The sequence below is a fragment of the Mustelus asterias genome, chromosome 17 (assembly GCF_964213995.1).
Source record: "Mustelus asterias chromosome 17, sMusAst1.hap1.1, whole genome shotgun sequence".
In the NCBI taxonomy this organism is placed as follows: domain Eukaryota; kingdom Metazoa; phylum Chordata; class Chondrichthyes; order Carcharhiniformes; family Triakidae; genus Mustelus; species Mustelus asterias.
This window is the reverse complement of record NC_135817.1, coordinates 52,721,304-52,744,274: the sequence shown is the minus strand read 5'-3', so window position 1 is coordinate 52,744,274 and position 22,971 is coordinate 52,721,304. Positions and strand designations below refer to the sequence as shown.

The 22,971-nt window shown below is 43.3% G+C and overlaps 1 protein-coding gene across 1 annotated transcript in view; it reads right to left on the bottom strand.

The window, feature by feature from the left end:
* Positions 1-22,971, bottom strand: part of LOC144506480 (prostaglandin F2 receptor negative regulator-like) — a 68,997-nt gene that overhangs the window by 5,150 nt on the left and 40,876 nt on the right. The window contains exons 3-8 of the mRNA XM_078232659.1: positions 19,937-20,359; positions 17,197-17,580; positions 8,502-8,924; positions 7,664-8,077; positions 6,137-6,244; positions 2,541-2,840 (exon numbers count right to left, since the gene is read on the bottom strand). Coding sequence (XP_078088785.1) covers positions 2,541-2,840; positions 6,137-6,244; positions 7,664-8,077; positions 8,502-8,924; positions 17,197-17,580; positions 19,937-20,359 — 2,052 coding nt within the window. The remainder of the gene's footprint in view (positions 1-2,540; positions 2,841-6,136; positions 6,245-7,663; positions 8,078-8,501; positions 8,925-17,196; positions 17,581-19,936; positions 20,360-22,971) is intronic.

Below are 22,971 nucleotides of genomic sequence, written 5' to 3'. Positions count from 1 at the left end.
GCACCAATCATAGAATCCCTATAGTGCAGAAGAGGACATTCGGCCCTTTGAGTCTGCACCAACTCTCAGACAGAGCATTCCATCCAGGCCCTCCACAACCCCACACATTTTCCGAGGCTAATCCATCTAACCTACACATCTTGGAACACGAAGGGATAATTTAGCATGGCCAATCCACCTAACCTGCACAGCTTTGGACTGAGAGAGCAAACCAGAGCACCTGGAGGAAACCCTGGGAGACATTGGGAGAATGTCCCACACAGTCATCCAAGGCTGGAATTGATCCCTGACCCTGATCCCTGGAATTGAACCTTGATCCCGGACCCTGTGAGGCAGCATTGCTAACCACTGTGCCACTCTAGCCAAAGAAATCTGTAAACATTTTGAGCTTAACCAATAATCCCTGCTTATTTATAAAAGACACTTTTGATTTATGTTCTGAACAGCTTTTATGAAAAAACTGCTGCCTGAAGATCAAAAGGGTCAAGAGATGTGACATCACTGGTAGAAGGGCCAACTGCAGTCTGCTAAACTAGCCTTTGGAGGTTGAACTTGGCGTTCTGAAGTGAATCATGGCCTTTCCTGAATCATTTGATGTTTAAAGGTACTGCCTGGTTTAACAACAAGCTCCGGCGGTTTGAACTTTGATCTTTATCAAGTTAGTCATTCTCAGTCAGGTGCTACCATGGGCTTTAGAGTCCTCAAGCTGGGAAGGGAGAAGAGGAACAATTATAAAGGCTTATTGCTTGCTTCCCATCCATAGGGGATTTTCACAGTAACTTCATTGCAGTGTTACTGTAAGCCTACTTGTGACACTAATAAATAAACATTAAACATTGACTCAACTGGCAAAGTAAGCACGTGCGTGATCATGTGTGTGAGCATCTATGAACACTGGGTAAAGAATTGGACTGTGGATGTGATGTTATTAACAGTCAGTAGCCTGTCCCCTAGGTTCACACAAAGAAATAGACTGGTTTCAGAAAAGGATATGAAACTTACACTAGAAATAAACCCACCACAATATGATGATGGCAAGAACAGAACATTTACCACAAAAATTTATTTCCTTGACAAATTTACAACTGTAAGACTTTTTTTCCCCCAATTTGCCAAATATACAATTCCCCAAATATGAATATCATATCGTTGCTGTGCATCTATCAGTATGAACTTGGATATATAATCTTATATAGAATGATGCATCTCATTTCCAGTTCCCAATGAAAGTCAGACAAGAAATTAGACTGCTCCGCTTGTTTCGAAAATATGGCATAACTTTTCAACAAACCAATATAACTAGCAAAATGTTCACCAGGTTAAATTTAGCATTTTAACTCCTTCCCTCACCTAAAGACCATAAGACCAGTAATAGGCCATTCAGCCCCTCAAGCCCACTCTGCCATTCAACAGGATCATGGCTAATCCGACATTTCTCATGTCCACTTTCCTGCCTTTTCTCTGTAATGCTCGATTCACTTACTGCTGATCAAAAATCTATCTATCTCAGCATTAAATGTACACAAGGACTCTGCTCCCACAGCTCTCTGTGGCAAGGAGTTCCAAAGACTCTCAACGCTCAAAAGAAATTCCTCCTCATCTCAGTCTTAAATTGGTACCCCTTTATTCTGAAATTATGCCCTCTGGTCCTAGACTGACCCATGAGGGGAAACATCCTCTCAGCATTTACCCTGTCAAACACCTTAAGAATCTTGTATGTTTGAATGAGATCACCTCTCATCCTTCTAAACTCCAATGAGTAGACCCCCAACCTGTTTAACCTTTCCTCATAAGACAATCCCTCCATACCGGTGATCATCCGAGTGAATCTTCTCTGAACTGTCTCCAATTAAATATCATTCCTTAAATAAGGGGACCAAAACTGCTCACAGTACTCCAGATGTGGTCTCACCAGTACCTTGTACAGTTGCAGCAAGACATCCTACTCTTATATTCCAACCCCCTTGAAATAAGGGCCAACATTCCATTAGCCTTCCTGATTAACTGCTATACCTGTATGCTGGATTTCTGTGTTTCATGCACAAGTACCCTCAAGTTCCTTTGTGTTGCAGCTTTCTGCAGTTTTTTTCCATCTAAATAATATCCTGTTTTGTTCTCCCTTCTGAAATGAACTTTACATTTTCCCACATTATACACCATTCGCCAACTTTTTGCCCATTTACTTAACCTATCAATATCTCTCTGTGAATTGTTTGTATCCCTCTTGCAACTTGCCTTTCTGCCTGTTTTTGTGTTGTCTGCAAATTTGGCTGCAGTACATTCGCTTCCTTTCTCCAAGTCATTAATATATACTGTAAACAGTTGCAGTCCCAGCACTGATCCCTGTGGAAACCCGCTGGTTACAGGTCGCCAATCCATGTCAATATACTACCTCCAACACTTTGGATTCTCCTGGTTTCATCTGGCGTGTTTTTAAAAGAAACACCCAGGAAACCGGGAAAGTAGCCCCAACCACACTAAAGAACAAAGCACTTTATGTTTACCCAACAGCATCGTCTTAATGAGCAAAGCAAACTCACCTGAAATATCAATGCGTATAGAAAGCGAATCAGATTGCTGCGGGGCCATTTTCTGCCACATTCCAGTCTCTGATTTTACCCAAGGTGTGACTGCGCAGAAATAATCCCCGGTAGCAGTCTTCTCAGAACAGTGTAGTCGCAGACGGAATTCATGTGTACTGACTCGTTCAACACTGATGTCGTTGGCGCTACCATCCTTCAGATATGTCACCACCGACCTCTGATCTACTGACACCAGAGGACTTTGAGTGTCATTGGAGAACCGTTGGGTCACAAACCATTCTACCTCATACAAGACATCTAGGAGGAAGATCAATTGATCCAAACAAGTTATTATTGGGTCACTATAATCATTGGCATACTCAAATTCAATTCAACACTAAGATTCAATTCCTTCCCTGCAACCTGTTTCTATGCTTCCATTAAAAACAGATTTTGACTGAAATATTGCACTGTGTCAAAGAAATGAGTAGATACTGAAATTTAAAGGCTGCGAGTACTCAAAAGATAATCCTTAATGATTACAATCAAAAGAGAGAGAGAGAGACAGAGAGAAAATGATTGGATAAAAGCAAATTATTGCAGATGTTGTCAAAGCTTTGACAAAGGGTCATCTGGACTCAAAATGTCGGCTCTTTTCTCCCCTTACAGATGCTGCCAGACCTGCTGAGATTTTCCAGTATTTTCTCTTTTGGAGAGAGAAAAATTAGTCTATTATGCAGGCAGAGTAAGAGAGTCAAAGCGAGGGTAGTAGTTCCCTGCAAGGAAACCAAGAAAATCGAGCCATGCTCATAAAATCCTTTTCAGCAATACTTCCATGATAAACCAAAATAATATAGATTGAGGGACACACACACACACTTCGCTGCAGGAGTGAATCCATGTTGTGAGACCTGCCCTTGCCTGTTTAATCTCAGCAACATTTTGTATGACGGGTTGCTCTAAGTGTGAGCTGGATGTTGCAGTGAGAAAAAACAGGCATTTTGGCCCTGTGTTAATGGAGCAAGCAACTGTATCTAGTCAGGGGACACAGAGAAAGTGAAAAGTAGAGTGTGTGAATTCAATCAGGTAGAGAGAGAAAACAAAAGATTGGAGTACAAGTGCTTTTTTAGTTTAAATTTCACATCTTTAAATATCTGACAATTAAAACCTGAAGGAACGAGACTGCAGAACTTTAATAGTTAATTTTTTGGTGCCAGGAAGATTTATTGGCAAGTAAATAACACATGGTTTTTAAAACAGTTGTTCGCTAATCCAGGTTTACTTGTGTACGTGCTGAATTTAAATGGCCCCAAAACAGGCCTTTTGCTTCACTTCAGACCAATTCTAACTTTGAGGCAACTTTAGCTTGCAAGTACCATGAGGGTAGATGAACTTTAAGCTGCTCAATGTATTGCAATTGGGAGCTCGATAGAATGATCGCATTCACATGATGGTATGCTGGAATGACACACCTCAAGACAGCTACTTTGGGATTTCTGTTTTCTATTGTGCACCTGCCTTCATCTGCAGTTGTTATAATGTTTGCACATAAATATACAGTGAAGTTTAAGCCATTTCTTTAAATATTGCACTGAATGAGCTCCAGCCTGCTAATATCACCAATTTCCTTAACTATCCGGCTGCTGAACAGAAACATGGTATAGTTTTATATGTTTTGCATTAGCAGGAAGTTATTTTTAACAAGTCTATTTGAAAGTTAGAAAAGGTCAGTAAGTTTTTAAAACATCCTGACTGCAGCAACATAACTCAAGATCTCAAAAAGGTTACGTGGTGCCAGAGTGATTAAAGATTAAACTTGCACAATATCAAGCCAAAGTCACATACTTCTACAAAAATCTCAAAGTCACTGGATTTACACTACAAACAGCCTGTTCATTGGTTGCAATGAAAGTGGAATAGGATTTGAGTAGAAGGATTTGGAATGCAATGTACCTCTCCAGAAAGAAGCCCTTATGTAGACAGCGTCTATGAGGGTGCTCGAGAAATACCACAAACAGGTGCAACTGCCCCTCTCTCTGAGGAAGTATTTTAAATGACCTTTTGAAGCAAAGTTTTACCAGGGAGGGGGAGGGATTAGGTTGAACAGGCAACTACTTCACATAGAGTCCCTACAGTACAGAAGACGACCATTTAGCCCATCAAGTCTGCACTGAACATAATCCCACCCAGACACTATTCCCATAACTTTACCCTGCTAACCCCCTTGACACTAGGGTGAATTTTAGCATGGCCAATCAACCTAACCCACACACCTTTGGACTGTGGGAGGAAATCAGAGCACCCGGAGGAAACCCACACAGACATGGGGAGAAAACGCAAACTCCACACAGTGACCAAGACTGGAATCGAACCTGGGTCCCTGGCTCTGTGAGGCAGCAGTGCCAGCCACTGTGCCGCCCTGTGCATGAATAAAGTATCCAACGTTATCCTGGATAAGGGTGTGATTAACCAATAGCTGACATGTGTCTGCAGTCAAATACAAAAAAATTATACTTGCATGGTACCTTTTAACGTAATAGAAAATCCCGAGGCACTTCACTGGAATATTATAAAACATTCAGCCACATAAGGAGATTAGGTCAGATTATCAAATTCTTGGCCAGAGGTAGCTTTTTAGGGAGGAATGCGAGGCAGAAAGAAGCACAGAGGGTATTCTAGAGGTGGGGGCCTAAACAACTGAAGACACGGCCAAGATTAGTGAAGAAATTAAAATCGGGGAATCGCAGGAGGCCAGAGTTAGAGGAGTACAGATATCCTGGAGGGTTGTGGGGTTGAAGGGGATAATGGAAATAGTGAGGGGCCAGGCCAGGAAGAATTTGAAAATAAGGATGAGAATGCCAACAATGTTTATCTAAAAAAGACTGATTATGTTCACAGAAAAGGGCAGCTTCATCAATGGTGTAACATTCTCCAAGCAGCACAGACATTGAACTCAAGGGAACAACTCAGCCAGGGAGAAAATACATTTTCTGTTCCCCATCTTTAAGAATATCTCACAGGATCTTCCTGCACCTATTACCTCAACCATTACTATCACCCAATTTATATTTTTCCAAGACCCACCAATCATTTGCCAAGAGATCAAATTGGAAAACAAACCATGTCTTTGTTTTTAAAAAACTACATTTTTATTCAAGATTTAAATTTCCATTTTCCCTTCAATAGAGCGACAATTTGCTTCCATCACCTCTGCCATGGCTAGAACTTTGTCCCGACTACACTGTTTCCATCAGTTTTCTGTAAAATTTCAACAATATTTAATTTGAGATGCAAGACTGGAACAGAATAACTGAAAGAATCTGATGTACTATTAGCAGGGGCCAAGCAATAAGATGGGAGACTTCATTGGAAGAATACTATTTTTTCAGTGAGGTGTTCCTATTCAATGTAGCACATAGGTACTGTACACAGAGGACAGGAGTCAGGCTGTACGAATAACAAACCATAGCAGATTCCTAAGCAGAGGCAGCTGTTCAGTGGAAGCAGTCACCATGGCTGCCTAAAGATTTCAAATGTAATCTGCTTGAAACCTTGAGCCCTTCAGTCGAACCTATTCTTGGGAAAACAGTCTGCACCCACGATGCTAAAATTACCTGAGTTGTTAGGTATGTCAGACAGATCGACAGCGCAGTTCATTTCCACAGTCTCGCCTTGGTACACGTGAGGCCTCTCAGAGAGCAAAGTCACATTAAACCGGGGAGCTGCAGAGAGTGACAAGAACATTTATTATACTATTATCAATTTAAGTACAGCTTTAAACTTTGAAATGGCACTTATTAGAAGGGGGATAGAAACTAGAGTCAAGAATTCCTACAGTGCAGAGGGAGAGCATTCAGCCCATCGAGTCTGCACCGACTCTTCAAAAGAGTATCTTATCCAGGACCTTCACTCCATCCTATTCCCATAACCCTGTGCATTTACTATGGTTCATCTACATAACCTACACATCTTTGGAACTACTTACTGTGTGGAGTTTGCGCATTCTCCTCGTGTCTGCGTGGGTTTCCTCCGGGTGCTCCTGTTTCTTCCCACAGTCCAAAGATGTGCGGGTTAGGTTGATTGGCCATGCTAAATTGCCCCTTAGTGTCAGGGGGACTAGCAGGGTAAAAACGTGGGGTTACAGGAATAGGGGCTGGGTGGGATTGTGGTTGGTGCAGACTCAATGGGCTGAATGGCCTACTTCTGCACTATAGGGATTCTATGATACTTCATATGCATGACTCTTGCACTGAACAATTAAAAAGAGGGAAGGTTCACTCTCTGTGGCTGTGCAGCAGTGAGCCCAGGTCACAAAAAGTCAAATGCTGATTTTAAAAATCTATTTCCTCCTATCCTGCCCTGAAGGCACTGTTTAGAAGTGCAATACACCTGGCTATACTAAAAGTTGAAATTAAATTTACTTAAGAGTTTGAACATCAAAAGTCAATGGGTATCTCGTTGTGACGTGATGTGAAACCCATAACAAGCCATTTTGCATCAAATCTGCAACATTGGTGGCTTAAGAAGGATAATGATGCATTAAAGCCCGTACCTCTTCACTGAGCTTTTTAAAACCCAGGCAGGGGGATATGGATACTCCAAAATACAACATCTCCACGAGATGTGGAAATCTTTGACTCTGTAAAAAGAGAGGTAACAGCTGTCTAAATGGCAGTACTGGGATCCTTGGTCGAATTTGGATAAATGTCTAATTTCAGGCCCCCTAGTTTACGTTACCATTTGGATGGCACAACTGCCCATGGACCACACACAGCACAGGTCAGACAATCTAATTCTACCTGTGCTTCTATTTTGTACTTGTGTGTTGACTGATGTTTTGAAACCTGGAAGGAGAATCTCTCGTTATCCGACACGTTCCGGGAATGGGAGGCACTGGTGCCGACTAAATCAGATGCAAGGCATGATCCGCATTTTCATCCAATCAGAAAGCTCCAGGGGGGACCGTGCAGGTGTTAACCCCCACAAGGTTTCCAGATTCTAAACTGCCAAACCATCCATGCAGAAAAAGTATTTTATTACACAGTCAGCAACCTTTTGTCGAACCAGATCTGAAAGATACGTACATCAATATTTCATCTGCTGATGACCCTTTCAATTGTTTGATTAAATTCAAAACCTACCTGTTGTTCTAAAAGCAACAGCTACAGTGTTGGACAAATTTCCAACTACTTCAGACCACTGCCCATTTGTATCTGAAGCCCAAGCTTGGACAATACAGTAATACGATCCTTCATCAGAAAATTGGGTCCTATACAGGCGGAAACGGAACTCATCACCACCAACTTTTTCAAGAACAACATCCTCCGATCGGTCCCGGTCATCCCATCTCTCCAGTTTGACCACCGAGTCCCTGGTCAACGAGATGAGTGTTTTGCTGTCCTTTGGATCAGTAAAAGCTGGTTCATTCATCGCTATAGCTACAGAGTAATGAGGAACTTCTACATGCTCCGCAAAAACACTGCAGATCATCTCAAAGGTGTTGCCTCGCGTGGATACTGGTTTCTCTTCTGTTGCTACAATATTCAGAACTGGGTCTAAAACAGTGAAGAGAATATTATTAAATGCAATTAAAAATGCAGGTTCATTGCAATCCTAAACCAGTTACTGCTATGACCCAAAGGCAACACGATGTATTATGCACACTAATCATAGTCATGAATTATTCTACTTGTGATAGCAGAACTTAGTGCACAATGAAAAGGTTTGAGAATTATTGCCGATGTCTTGTTCTCCCAATCACAGCCACACAATTATGGAAAATAAGCAAGAGGTCAGGCAAATACCAAAGAGTTGATGGCATGGAAAAGGAGGATTGGTTAACAAAATCTGGCCCACATCAACCCCTGTTGGAAAATAATTGTCAGATAAGAATAAACAATCTCCAACAGCATGATCATGTCTGCAAAATGCCAGATTTTTAAAAATTTGAACAAGAGAAGAACTGTGGAAGCATCTTACCTTCTGTTTTCCAGAACATATCAATGGCGAGGGAAGAGTTCTCCTGTTTTTTCAGCCATACATCGCCTCGTTGTTTAGCCCAGGCAGTAATATTGCAAAAATATTCTCCTCTGTCTGCGGGAAGAGCATGTTGCATCTGAAACTTGAAAGCATGTAGCTCAGGCTTCATAAAAACAACCTCTCCCTTTTCCGCTCGTTCACTATACTTATTGTCCAATTTTAGTGTCCAATCCTGATCCATCGTTGCTATAGGCACAGTTGCTTCAGTAGCACCATTCTGTCCTTGTGGGTTGAAATACCAAGTCACAGTCAGCTTTGTATCGTCCGCGTTTTGTAAATTCAACACCCGGCACTCGAGCACAGCTGACTCTCCTGAGGAACTAGGTACCTTGATGGAAGTTAGCTGAACAGTGTACGTAGGATCTGTAGATTGGAATGGAGCAAAGATTACCTCTAAGACAGACTGCAAAATTAACAGAAGCTGATAAAGTTCGACCACTAAATCAGTGATGCCATAGATAATTATTTTTAAAAAGAGGAACATTAAAAAGTTGCAATTTGATTTTCATCAATAAACAAGTTGACTACATTCCTAAAGAACATTCCTCTTTGAATTGCCAGACTCGAGCCGTATATAATGACACTCGTGCAAAGGAATGTCATGAGAATCTCAAAGCATTTCACCAACGTGCAGAAGCATGGCTAGCTGCGTAGAACATTTCCTCTTGGTTAACTCAGAGCAACAAGGGAAAAATGGGGCGATATGTACAATTTGGCTGAACGAACTACTCCAGGTTAACAGTAAACTATTCCCCCTCCAGGACAAGTCAGAGTACATTCACACTGCAGCTGCATTCGCAGTTGCACCGAACCCACGTTAGTCCAAATGTAGCCTGAATCTGGAAATCAATGGCTCATCATGCAACAGTGTAAAAAGGAGGGCTAATGTAACACTACTTTTCAGGAAGGGAGAGAGAGGAAGAAAACAGAGGACTACAGGCCAGTCAGTATCACATCAGCTGTTAGGAATGTACTGCAATCTATTATTAATGGAGTCTTTGGGATGCACTGAGGAAATCACAGTGCAATCTGACAAAGTCAACACGCTTTAATAAAAGGCAAATCATGTTTAACAAATGTATTATTGTTTTTGAAGATTACCTAGCAGGGTAAATGAATGAGAACTTGGAGTACAGGAGTAAACTTGGATTTCCAAAGGCACTTAATAAGATGCCACATAAAAAAAAGGTTAATAGACAAGATAAGGGCTCATGGAGTTAGGGTAATCTACCAGCACAAATAGAGGATTGATTAATCGACAGGCAGCAAAGAATCAGGATACGTGGAGAATTAAGTTGGCAGGTTATGATTAGTGGAGTTCCATAAGGATCAGTGTTGAGGCCTCATTTACAATCTATATTAGACTTAGCCAAAGAGAGAGAGTGAGAATTTACTGAAAATACTAAGCTAGGTGAAAACATAAGCTGTGGGGGACACAGTGGCTGGAAAGAGATATATAGACAGGTTAAGTGAGTGAGCAACAAGGTAGTAGATAAAGTGTAACGTGGGGAAGTGAGAGGCTATTCACTTTGGTCGCAAGAACAGAAAATCAGAAATGTTTTATAAGGTGTGGAACTTGTAAAAGATCTTCAGAGGGGTAGACGATGTTCAGAGGATTTGAGGGTACTCACACAAAGAACACAACGTTAATATACAGATACAGCAAGCAATTAGGAAGGGATAGGCATGTTGGACTTTGTTCTTGCGCTCCAATAAGTCTTGCGATAACTGCACAGCAGTTTGGAGAGACTACTTGGGAAAATGGCCAGAATTTTACAGCTTCCCCCCCCTCCCCCCAGAGAGCATTCGGAGAAGCAGTAGGGGGGAAAGAGGGTAGACAGGGTGGTCAAGTGTAAAATTGCATGGATGGAACTCCTTCTAAGTTTCCGTTGCCTTGACCTGGTTGCGATTTCTTTCTGGGACAGGAAGGGTCTCCAGCAGGAAGCCTGCCCTTTTCCCCAGTTAAGGCCCTTAAGTGAAGGCCAGATAAATACAACGTTCAATCTGAGGAAGGAGGGCCCTTCTGACTAGGGGCACCCTCTGGAAATCCCTCCATATCATCCCCTCTCCCCCCACCATCCCCCGAGACTCCAATATTAACCTTACAATTCCCCTAGGCATTTCCTACCGTTCCTGCTTTCTAGGGCCTAAGACTTACCTCCATGCAGTGCCTCTTCCGGCCACTGCAGCACTGTGCCTAGAGGGACTGCAGAGCCACTGGCCAATTGTAAGATTTTGACAACTCTGAATTTGGAAGTCTCTAATATTCATAAATTTTATTCTTTAACCATAGTTTCAAATTATGTTGGTTCAGTTTCGACTTTTTTGTTTGACAATTAACCGTGGGTGGCACGGTGGCTAGCACTGCTGCCTCACAGCGCCAGGGACCCGAATTCGATCCCCCACTTGGTCACTGTCTGTGTGGAGTTTGCACATTCTCCCCGTGCCTGCGTGAGTTTCCTCCGGGTGCTCCGGTTTCCTCCCACAGTCTGAAAGACATGTGGTTAGGTGCATTGACCCGAACAGGCACCGGAGTGTGGCGACCAAGGGAATTTCACAGTAACTGCATTGCAGTGTGTAATGTAAGCCTTACTTGCGACCAATAAATAAACTTTAACTTTACTGTAACGGTCAAAGTAGCTGGCGAACAGGAAAGCAGTTGTTGATGAAGAAACAAAACATTTGGGCAGCATGGTGGCACAGTGGTTACCACTGCTGCCTCACAGCACCAGGGACCAGGGTTCAATTCTGGCCACTGTCTGTGTGGAGTTTGCACGTTCTCCCCGTGTTTGCGTGGGTTTCCTCCGGGTGCTCCAGTTTCCTCCCACACTCCAAAGATGTGTGGGTTAGGTTGATTGGCCATGCTCAATTGTCCTTTAGTATCAGGGAGGACAAGCAGGGTAAATACGTGGGGGACGGAGGATAGGGCCTGGGTGGGATTGTTGGCGGTGCAGACTCGATGGGCCAAATGCCCTCCTTCTGCACTGTAGGGAGTCTATGGTTTGTTTTAAGAGGGAGCTCCCTTGAGTCGTGAGCTAAAGCCATCTTAATGGCCACAATACAATTAGATGCTTGTTTTAATCAGCTTGAAGGCACAACTAGAAATCAGCCTGAACTTAAAATTACACCATGTTTAAACAAACCATGCATTACTTCAAGTGATCGGTATCAGAGAGGGAAACCAACAGCTTTAGTTTGGGGGGGGCTTGAGTTAAGATATGTTGACAAGAGAATGTGACTAGGAGTTTTTGTTTTAAATTACAAAAGGTTTGATACCTCAAAACTTGAAAACTTACACAATCCAATTGGCCAGCAGCTGTTCCAGGTAGGATTTCCTCCCAAGTACAGGCAGCAGTCCCGTCTTATGCTAATCAATGCTCATTAGAGAGTAATACGGCATCAGGGTCGATGGAATCAGCAGGAATATGTTCCCCTGACTGAGGGTGAGGACCAAGACCCCGTCATCCTAAAAGTTCAGGCCAAAGTGTGCTTTGGATCTCCATAGTTGGAGAAGGATATAATTACATTGGAAGCAGTATGTATAAGGGTGTTGTCCTCTGCTTAAAGGCTCGTAAAATTATGTGTGTATTCTCTGGAGTTCAGAGGAATGAGAGGTAATCTCATTGAAACATTCAAGATTACAAAGGGGCTTGACAAGAGAGAATTCTAGAACATGGGGGCAGTATCTCTGGAAAATGGGATGATCATGTCAGACTGAGATGAGGAGATTGATGAGGAGATTGAGAGCTGGGGATCTTCAGAATTTTCTCTCGAAGATTATGGATGCTAGGTCATTAAATATACTTAAGGCTGAGATATACAAATTGAGACTCAGGGTATCAACGGAAAAGAGGAGCGGGCAGAAAAGTAGAGATACAGCCATTATCATACTTAAAGACAGAAGTCTCAATGGGTCAGAAAGTCTGCATCTGTTCCTATTTTATCTTCTGGAGTGAGAAATGTCCTGGAATCTTTGAAATCAGTTCCGGCCTTTATTCCTACAATGCAAAAGGTTGTTGCCATTCGGCCCATTGAGTCTGCACCGACAATAATCCCACCCCAGCCCTATCCCTGTAGCCCCACGTGTTTACCCTGCTAGTCCCCCTGACACAGTGTCAATGCAGCACGTCCAATCAACTTAACCCACACGTTTGAACAGTGGGAGGAAACTGGAGCACCCAGTGGAAGCCCATGCAGACATGGGGAGAACGTGCAAACTCCACACAGACAGTCACCCGAGGCCGGAATTGAACCTGGGTCCCTAGCACAGAGGCAGCAGTGCTATCCACTGGGCCACCATGCAGCATTGACAGCTGATTTACATGATGAAGCCCTGATTTGGAGGTGAATGGCAAGGACCATTTTAACTCATTGGGCATATTTAAGGCCAAACTCTCACCCAAACACAGCATCAACACCGCCAGGCAGAAGTTGGGCAAGCACATAAGTGAACCCTTACTTCGGAGGAATTGAGGCCAGGATAGGCAGAAGTAAGAGATTCAGTGGCAATCAGAGACAGGAGCACAGAGCGATCAAATTCGTGGAAGACCCTGGAAGAATGGGTGGCACAGTGGCAGGGTGGTTAGCACTGCTGCCTCACATTGCCAGGGACCCAGGTTCAATTTCGGCCTTGGGTTACTGTGTGCAGTTTGCACATTCTTCCCGTGTCTGCGTAGGTTTCCTCCGGTTGCTCCGGTTTCCTCCCACAGTCCAAAGATGTGTGGGTTAGGTTGATTGGCCATGCTAAATTAGGAATTAGAAGGGCAAAAAGGGGTCACGAAATGTCCTTGGCAGACAGGATTAAGGAGAATCCCAAGGCATTTTATTCATATGTTAGGAACAAATGGGTTGTCTGGGAAAAAAAAAATCGGACCTCAGGGACAAAAGTGGAGGTTTACCAGGATGTTAGCGAAAATCTCCATTACAAGGGAGGAAATGTTAGGTTTTTTAGGGAATATAAAGACTGACAAATCCCCAGGGCCTGATGGAATCTATCCAAGGCTGCTCAGGGAGACGAGAGATGAAATCGCTGGGCCTCTGACGCAAATCTTTGTCTCGTCACTGGACACAGGTGAGGTCCCAGAGGATTGGAGGATAGCTAATGTGGTCCCGTTATTTAAGAAGGGTAGGAAGGATAACCTGGGAAATTATAGGCCGGTGAGCTTGACGTCCGTGGTAGGGAAGTTGTTGGAGAGGATTCTTAGAGATAGGATGTATGTGCATTTAGAAAGAATAAACTCATTAACGATAGTCAGCATGGTTTTGTGAGAAGGAGGTCATGCCTCACTAACCTGGTGGAGTTTTTTGAAGAAGTGACTAGAATGGTCGACAAGGGAAGGGTCGTGGATGTCGTCTATATGGACTTTAGTAAAGCGTTTGACAAAGTCCCTCATGGTAGGTTGGTGCAAAAGGTTGGATCTCATGGGATAAAAGGGGAGGTGGCTAGATGGGTGGAGAACTGGCTTGGTCACAGAAGACAGAGGGTGGTAGTGGAAGGGTCTTTTTCCGGCTGGATGCCTGTGACTAGTGGTGTTCCGCAGGGCTCTGTATTGGGACCTCTGCTGTTTGTGATTTATCTAAACGATCTGGAAGAAGGTGCAACTGGGGTGATCAGTAAGTTTGCGGACAACATGAAAATGGCTGGACTTGCAGATAGTGAGGAACATTGTCAGAGACTACAGAAGGATATAGATAGGCTGGAAATTTGGGCAAAGAAATGGCAGATGGGAGTTCAATCCAGATACGCCGCTGTTTAAAAAAGGAAGTAGACAAAAGGCGGGTAACTACAGGCCGGTTAGCTTAACGTCCGTAGTTGGGAAGATGCTAGAGTCCATTATTAAAGAGGAAATAACAGAGCACCTGAATAAGAATGGTTCGATCAAGCAGATGCAGCATGGATTCATGAAGGGAAAGTCGTGTTTGACGAATCTACTGGACTTTTATGAAGATGTCACTAGTGCGGTTGACAGAGGCGAACCGGTGGATGTGGTGTTTTTAGATTTCCAGAAGGCGTTCGATAAGGTGCCTCACAAAAGGTTGCTGCAGAAGATTGGGGTACACGGAGTTGGGGTAAGGTGTTGCCGTGGATTGGGGATTGGCTATCTAACAGGAAGCAGAGAGTTGGGATAAATGGGTGCTTTTCTGGTTGGCAGTTGGTGACCAGTGGCGTGCCGCAGGGATCGGTGCTGGGGCCTCAATTGTTTACCATTTACATAGACGATCTGGAGGAGGGGACTGAATCTAGGGTATTCAAGTTTGCTGATGACACGAAGGTGAGTGGGAAAGCGAATTGCGTGGAGGACGCGGAAAGTCTGCAGAGAGATTTGGATAGGCTGAGCGAGTGGGCGAGGATCTGGCAGATAGAATATAACGTTAGCAAATGTGAGGTTATCCACTTTGGAAGAAATAATAGTAAATTGGAATATTATTTAAATGGAGAAAAATTACATCGTGCGACTGTGCAGAGGGACCTGGGGGTCCTTGTGCACGAATCGCAAAAACTCAGTCTGCAGGTGCAGCAGGTGATCAAGAAGGCAAATGGAATGTTGGCCTTTATCGCGAGGGGGATAGAATATAAAAGCAGAGAGGTCTTGCTGCAACTGTACAAGGCACTGGTGAGGCCGCAACTGGAGTACTGTGTGCAGTTTTGGTCCCCTTATTTGCGAAAGGATATATTGGCCTTGGAGGGAGTGCAGAGAAGGTTCACCAGGTTGATACCGGAGATGAGGGGTGTAGCTTATGAGGAGAGATTAAACAGATTGGGTCTGTACTCATTGGCGTTTAGAAGGATGAGGGGTGATCTTATAGAGACATATAAGATAATGAAGGGGCTGGATAGGGTAGAGGTGGAGAGATTCTTTCCACTTAGAAGGGAAACCAGAACTAGAGGGCACAGCCTCAAAATAAGGGGGGGCCGGTTCAGAACAGAGTTGAGGGGGAACTTCTTCTCTCAGAGGGTAGTGAATCTCTGGAATTCTCTGCCCATTGAAGTGGTGGAGGCTTCCTCGTTGAATGTTTAAATCACGGGTAGATAGTTTTCTGATCGATAAGGGAATTAGGGGATATGGGGAGCAGGCGGGTAAGTGGAACTGATTCGCTTCAGATCAGCCATGATCTTGTTGAATGGCAGGGCAGGCTCGAAGGGCCAGATGGCCTACTCCTGCTCCTATTTCTTATGTTCTTATGTTCTTAAATGCGAAGTGATGCATTTTGGTAGAACTAACGTAGTGGGGAGCTATACGATAAATGGCAGAACCATAAAGGGTGTAGATACGCAGAGGGACCTGGGTGTGCAAGTCCACAGATCCTTGAAGGTGACGTCACAGGTGGAGAAGATAGTGAATAAGGCATATGGCATGCTTGCCTTTATAGGACGGGGCATAGAGTATAAAAGTTGGGGTCTGATGTTGCAGTTGTATAGAACGTTGGTTCGGCCGCATTTGGAATACTGCGTCCAGTTCTGGTCGCCACACTACCAGAAGGACGTGGAGGCTTTAGAGAGAGTGCAGAGGAAGTTTACCAGGATGTTGCCTGGTATGGAGGGGCTTAGTTATGAGGAGAGATTGGGTAAACTGGGGTTGTTCTCACTGGAAAGACGGAGGATGAGGGGTGACCTAATAGAGGTGTATAAAATTATGAAAGGCATAGATAGGGTGAACGGTGGGAAGCTTTTTCCCAGGTCGGTGGTGATGTTCACGAGGGGTCATAGGTTCAAGGTGAGGGTGGGGGAGGAAGGAGGTTTAACACGGATATCAGAAGGACGTATTTTACACAGAGGGTGGTGGGGGCCTGGAATGCGCTGCCAGGCAAGGTGGTGGAGGCGGACACACTGGGAACGTTTAAGACTGATCTAGATAGCCACATGAACGGAGCGGGAATGGAGGGATACAAAAGAATGGTCTAGTTTGGACCAGGGAGCGGCACGGGTTTGGAGGGCCGAAGGGCCTGTTCCTGTGCTGTATTGTTCTTTTTTCTAAATTGACCCTAGTATCAGAGGATTCACAGGGTATATATGTAGGGTTGTGGGAATAGGGCTTGGGTGGGATTGTGGTTGGTAACAGACTCGATGGGCCGAATGGCCTCCTTCTGCACTGTTGGGATTCTATGAACACTAACTGCCTGGCCCATAGGTTACCAAGTTTTAAAAAGTAACTCCCATACAGGTCACCATCTGGACTTGCTGTTATTTTGCACTGTGTTCCTGGCGACACTGACACCAAACATGATGGTTCAAACGATGTCAGGATCTCAATGATATTATCAGAGCCCAATGTTCTATGTTAATTAGGCTCTCACCTCTCATCTGAGCTTGTGTCCCCTAGTTTGTAGGATGCCAGTTTTTAGTAGGTGTTCAGTGGATACTTTTGTAAATGCCTTTTTCTCTGTGCCAGGTTAGATTTGTGTGAATAAAGCAAACCAACTTGCAACCACCATCCTTTTTAACAAAAATACAGTAATTTTGAGTTAGCTTTACATAAATAGGTTAATTAAACACCATTCTATTTCAATATTGTACAATACAGGTGCCTAAACAGGCAGGTGTAATGAGACAGAAAAGACATTCTTGATAAATGCTCAAACTTCATATTTACCACTGGATTTAATTAATTTCTCTAGCATTGAAGAATTGAATTACCTAAAAGAGCGACAGTGATAGCGACAGGGCTGGATGTTCTCTCCGCGACTTTGTGCCACGTCTCGCTGGCATACTGGATCCAAGCAGAAGCTGTACAGTAATAATATCCATTGTCTGTTTCCTCAATCTGTTGCACCCTCAGCTGGTAATCAGTACCACTAATCCTGCTCAACGTGACAAAACCTGTATTGCTCACCACTGCCGTATGGTTCAAGTGCACCAGGACTTTATCACTCTGAGGATGAATTGCCGCAGATGCGCTAAAATACCAGCTCACGTCAACTGCCGCGTCTTCAACCCCTATTACATTGCAGATGAGGCCAATCTCATCACCTCTGTTCAAAGTGTGGGTCCCTCCAACTGTAGAGACCTGTAGCAGCTGGGCTGTAACAAACACGTTATGTTATTTAGTATGGTTTCTCCAAGGAGCATTCCAAACATCCAACTGGCCCATTCGGACCAAAGAACATTGTAGCAGATGAGGTAGGTGACTCATTGAATCCCTACAGTACAGAAGGAAGCCATTCGGCCCATCGAGTCAGTATCGACCACAATCCCACCCCAGTCCTATTCCCATAACCCTCATTTACCCTGCTAATCCCCGAGTCGAGGGTCAATTTAGCATGGCCAACCTAACCCGCACATCTTTGGAATGTGGGAGGAGACCCACGCAGACATGGGGAGAAAGTGCAAACCAACGCAGAAAGTGACCAGAGATCGGAATTGAACCTGGGTCCCTGGCGCTGTGAGGCAGCAGTACTAACCACTCTGCCACAGTGCCGCCTAATTGTGTCCCTAAGCTCAGTCTCAAAGGAATATCAAATATTCAAGCCAGAAACTGTTAGTTTACATATAGTAAACTCCATAAGTAGTCCATAATACCTCCTCCATTCCTATAAAGATGAAATGTTAACATAGTGATAATGACAGTGGACTCGTGATCCAGAGGCCCGCGCACGTGCTCTGGGGACAGGGTTCAAATCCCACCATGGCAGCTGGTGGAACTTGCATTCACTAGGTCTGGAAATTAATGTTAGTCTCAGTATTGGTAACCATAACAACGATCATTGATTGCTGTAAAACCCATCTGGTTCACTAATGTTCTTTAGGGATAGGACTCTGCGTCCTTACTTGGTCAGGCCTACATGTGACTTCAGATCCACAGCAATGGGACAGCGTCAGAGAACTGGGCTCAATTCTGGCCTCAGGTGACTGTGTAGTTTGTACGTTCTCCCAAGGTCTGCGTGAGTTTCCTCCGGGTGCTCGGGTTTCCTCCCACAGTGCAAAGATGTGCAGGTTATGTGGATCGGCCATATTAAATTGCCCCTTAATGTCAGGGGGATTACTGGGGTTACAGGGATAGTGGGATTGTTGTCGGTGCGGGCTCGATGGGCTGAATGGCCTTCTGCACTGTAGGGATCCTATGAATGTGATTAATTCTTAATTGCCCTCTGAAATGGCCGAACAAACTACTTGTTAGAAACAGTATGTTTCTACCTATACTCTTCACTACCTTAATTTCAAAAGGGTTTGAGGATGCACTGTTTCTTCAACATCCTTCTTATGGAGTAGAACACAAAACCTTAGTAAATGTTTTATATCCACGCATTACATCTCAGCTTCCACATTCGAAAGCTCTTGCTGCACAATCCTGTATTCCCTTGGGGGACAGCACGGTGGCACAGTGGTTAGCACTGCTGCCTCAGAGTGCCAGGGATCGGGGTTTGATTCCTGGCTTGGGTCACTGTCTGTGAAGAGTCTGTACGTACTCCCACCGTAAAATCAGGAACTTGGATCACTCTCAATAACACCTTCTGTTTCACACCCCCGATACAAGTTTCAATTCTAATTTCATTGTGTAGTTCTAATTTCATGTGTATAGGATGATTTTTAATACTATAAAAGATTGTGGTGGTTGAATTTAAAATAATCCTGGTGTGAATGTCAGAGAAAGAACAATGAAATTGTTTTACTATTTGATAGAATACATGTGATAGCTATAATAGAGATAACAATGTGCACTTTGAAGCAATAATATTCCCTTTCTGTTGATTCAATTACACTCGAGTTTTCGGCAAGATATTTATGCTCATCAAACTAAATGCATTAAAAAAAAAAAATTCTAGCCACTGGTTTCTATTTTGGCAAAAAAAATGTGTCTTTACCAATGTACTGGCCAATGGAAATTGAATTTCCCCATTTATCTCATCACCTTTATTTTCTCTGAAAAGGTTCCTTCTTGATCTAAAATGCCTCAATTTCTAGTCTGTCTTTTGTGGGGTTTCCTCCGGGTGCTCTGGTTTCCTCCCACAGTCAGAAAGACATGCTGGTTAGATGCATTGGCCATGCTAAATTCTCCCTCAGTGTACCCGAACAGGCACCGGAGTGTGGCAACTAGGGGATTTTCACAATAGCTTAATTGTAGTGGTAATGCAAGCCTACTTGTGACACTAATAAGTAAACTTTAAATAAACTCCATTCATTTCATTTTTTAGCCCGATTTACGTGAGATGCTGTTTAGGTCATAAACAAAGCAAGAATGAACAAAAAACAACAAAAATAATCCCAAGTTGCATTACCCATTGTTGAACAGCCTGCTGGAATTAAATAATGGATTTAAACCCTGTTTTTAGCACCTACGCTAACAATTCCATCTAAACCACCCTCGACCCGAGAAAGAGTCATTCAGTAGTACTGGTGTGAAGATGTGTAATGGAGTTATTTGCTGAGAATAACATACCCAATGGTTGTACTTTGATTGTTGCAATGTCCGTTGTTTTCTGTTGGATTTTTCTCCAGTTGGAGCCATCTTCTTTGATCCATTCGGCTGCAATACAGGAGTAAATGCCCTCGTCCTCAGGTCGCAAGCGGGTGATAATCAACTTGAAGATGCCATTTTCTTCCAATGCCATTCTAACATCACCACTTTGGTATCTACTTCTGTACGAACCACCGGGATAAAACCAGTCACGTTCAGTGAATGACAGGACGTCCCGAATCTCAGTGCCATTTACCTTCAACTCCCATGTTATGGCCAGATGTGTGGGAACAGATGAATTCGTCACTGCGACACATTGAAGTTCCAGAGGCTTCCCTTCGGTGTAGCTTGTGCGCTTTACACTTCTGGATTTGCCCAATGGTAAAGTCAGTCCATCTGGGATCACTGTTTGATGAAGAAATGCATCAGGATATCAAACAAAACCAAAATGCAAAGGATACTTAAAGTCATAAAAAGTAAAATCAGGAACTTTTAATAACATTTTCTGTTCACACCCCCGATACAAGTTTCAATTCTAATTTCATTATGTATAGTTCTAATTTCATGTGTATAGGACGATTTTTAATACTATAAAAGATTGTGGTGGTTGAATTTAAAATAATCCCGGTGTGAGTGTCAGAGAAAGAACAATGAAATTGTTTTACTATTTGATAGAATACATGTGATAGCTATAATAGAGATAACGATGTGCACTTTGAAGCAATAATATTCCCTTTCTGTTGATTCAATTACACTCTAGTTTTCATCTAGTTTCTGGCAAGATATTTATGTTCATCAAACTAAATGCATTCCAAAAAACAATTCTAGCCACTGGTTTCTATTTCGGAAAAAAGAAATTGTCGTTACCAATGTACTGACCAATGGAAATTGAATTTCCCCATTTATCTCATCACCTGTAATTTTCTCTGAAAAGATTCCTTCTTGATCTAAAATGCCTCGGTTCCTAGTCTGTCTTTTGTAGTTAAAAGTGGTACCTGGTATCATAGTGAAACTCGCTCTACTCCCTGGGAGATTCGTGGAGTAAAGTACAGAATATTCTAACTTGAGGCTGAAGCAATGATCTCTGCAAGTTGAACTCCACCTCTATTTTTGTACATTGTACCCTGGAATGTCGAGACTGAAACAGAAAGCTTCTATGAACAGTTTACAGACTTCATTGATTACATGTTTCTGAACTCACTTACAAAGAGCCATTCTGCACGACTAAACTGATTATGGGAACTGGCAGCTTCCCAGGACCTGGACAGCATTTGCAAGGATATCAGATAGATTGTTTGGAACGCCAAAACTGACAAGTGACAACAAAGCCTAGTGTCAGTAACTGTGAGGCATTACAGGGCAGAAATACTTCACAATTCATTCAGTTATTAACATGAAACCTCCAAGAACCAATGCTCAGCCATGTACATGCTGAAGGAGGCCCTTTTTCCTACCATCCTTTAAAGGCACAATATCAATGGAAGTGATTATGGTTTTACATCGCTACCCTGTTCAGAGTACATACAATTAAAGAGCAACAGTTCATTACCCTGGAAAATGCAGACAAAGTCTCTAATGCTGTTCAATCACTAATTCTGCCATTTTGAACCATTATGCTTTTAGATTCTTTGCAATTTCACCCACTGTCATTCTCTTCAAATTACAGCACCCCAGAATCAAATCTTATTACGTAATTGATATCCTATTAAAATCAAGCCAACACGGTGCATTGCACCAAATATTTTTGTACGGAGTGGAAAAAAACCCAAACTACAGCAACTCCAAATAGTTTCAAAATTGAAAATGCAATCAGATAAAAGAAAGCAAAGATCAGTGAAGCATAACAATTATTATTATAAACATCAAGATTAAGATAAGTATTTTGTAGTTATCTCAGGATGATTATCTTTCATTCTAGAGTCCTAGAGCCAAAGGGTCAGCACTGGCTCAGTGGTCGTGCATTGATCCGAGTTAAAATGTTGTGGATTCAAACCCAATTCCAAGTCTATAATCTGCACTGACTCTTCAGTGCAATACTGAGGGAGTTGTGCATTGTCAAAGGTGCCAGCTTTCACCGTCTTAGATAGATGCAAGAGATTGAAATGGAGCTGGGGCGTTCTGCTGATGCTTAATCCCTCGAAAGCCACCGCCAGATTAAATTGCCATTCAACATTTTTCACGACTGCTGGCACCTTGCTCTGTGCAAATATGTTGCAGCATCATTTCAACAATTCCCACACCAGCCTCAGCCAAATCATCTTGGCACCTAACTGCTCCGATACTCCGCTCGGGGATAGAGGAGAAAATGAAGGAGGTGTAAAGAGCATCAGTGAGTAGAAGACACAAGGTAAAGCAACAACAGTGTCTGACCCGAGACAGAAATGACTGCCCCCTGCAGAAGAGCCACGGTGTCCGAAACTCAGATATTCATCTGAAAATGTATGCAAGGCCATAGAACTGCTGCGAGCCATACACATTTTTCTGAAGATGACAACTTGCGAAGTTTACAAGCTACATTGTCAGCAACACAATGAAAGAAATTTGTTAAGTAATGCAGATCCCCAAAAGCAAGGACGATCTGCAGCTAAGCGACAGTCGAAGGAGGACCACAGACATTGTCTCTGCAATGGAAGCTACAAATTGCGTCCATTAACTCCTGGAAAGACAGCCACAATAGCACCAGAGCTTAGGTCTTCCAAGACGACTGGGACTGTGCGATCCGTTTCTGTGACTGACAATCCCCCACAATAGTGAGATATTGGGAGTGAAGACTGAAAATGCTGTTGTCTCCAAGATTGTGACGAAGGAGCCCCTCAAGAAGAAGCTGTGTCTCAAGCAGGTAAAGATTTAGGCACAAGGGGGTAAATATAGAATTAGGAAATAGAAAATTGATGGGGTGGGTGACATGGGCAAGAGAACCTGTTCTGGCTGCCCTATCTAGGATTGTACTGCTGGCCTTCTCCAATCCTTGTGGTAATGGTGCACCCACAATGGAGGCTTGAGAAAGGATTTTGAAG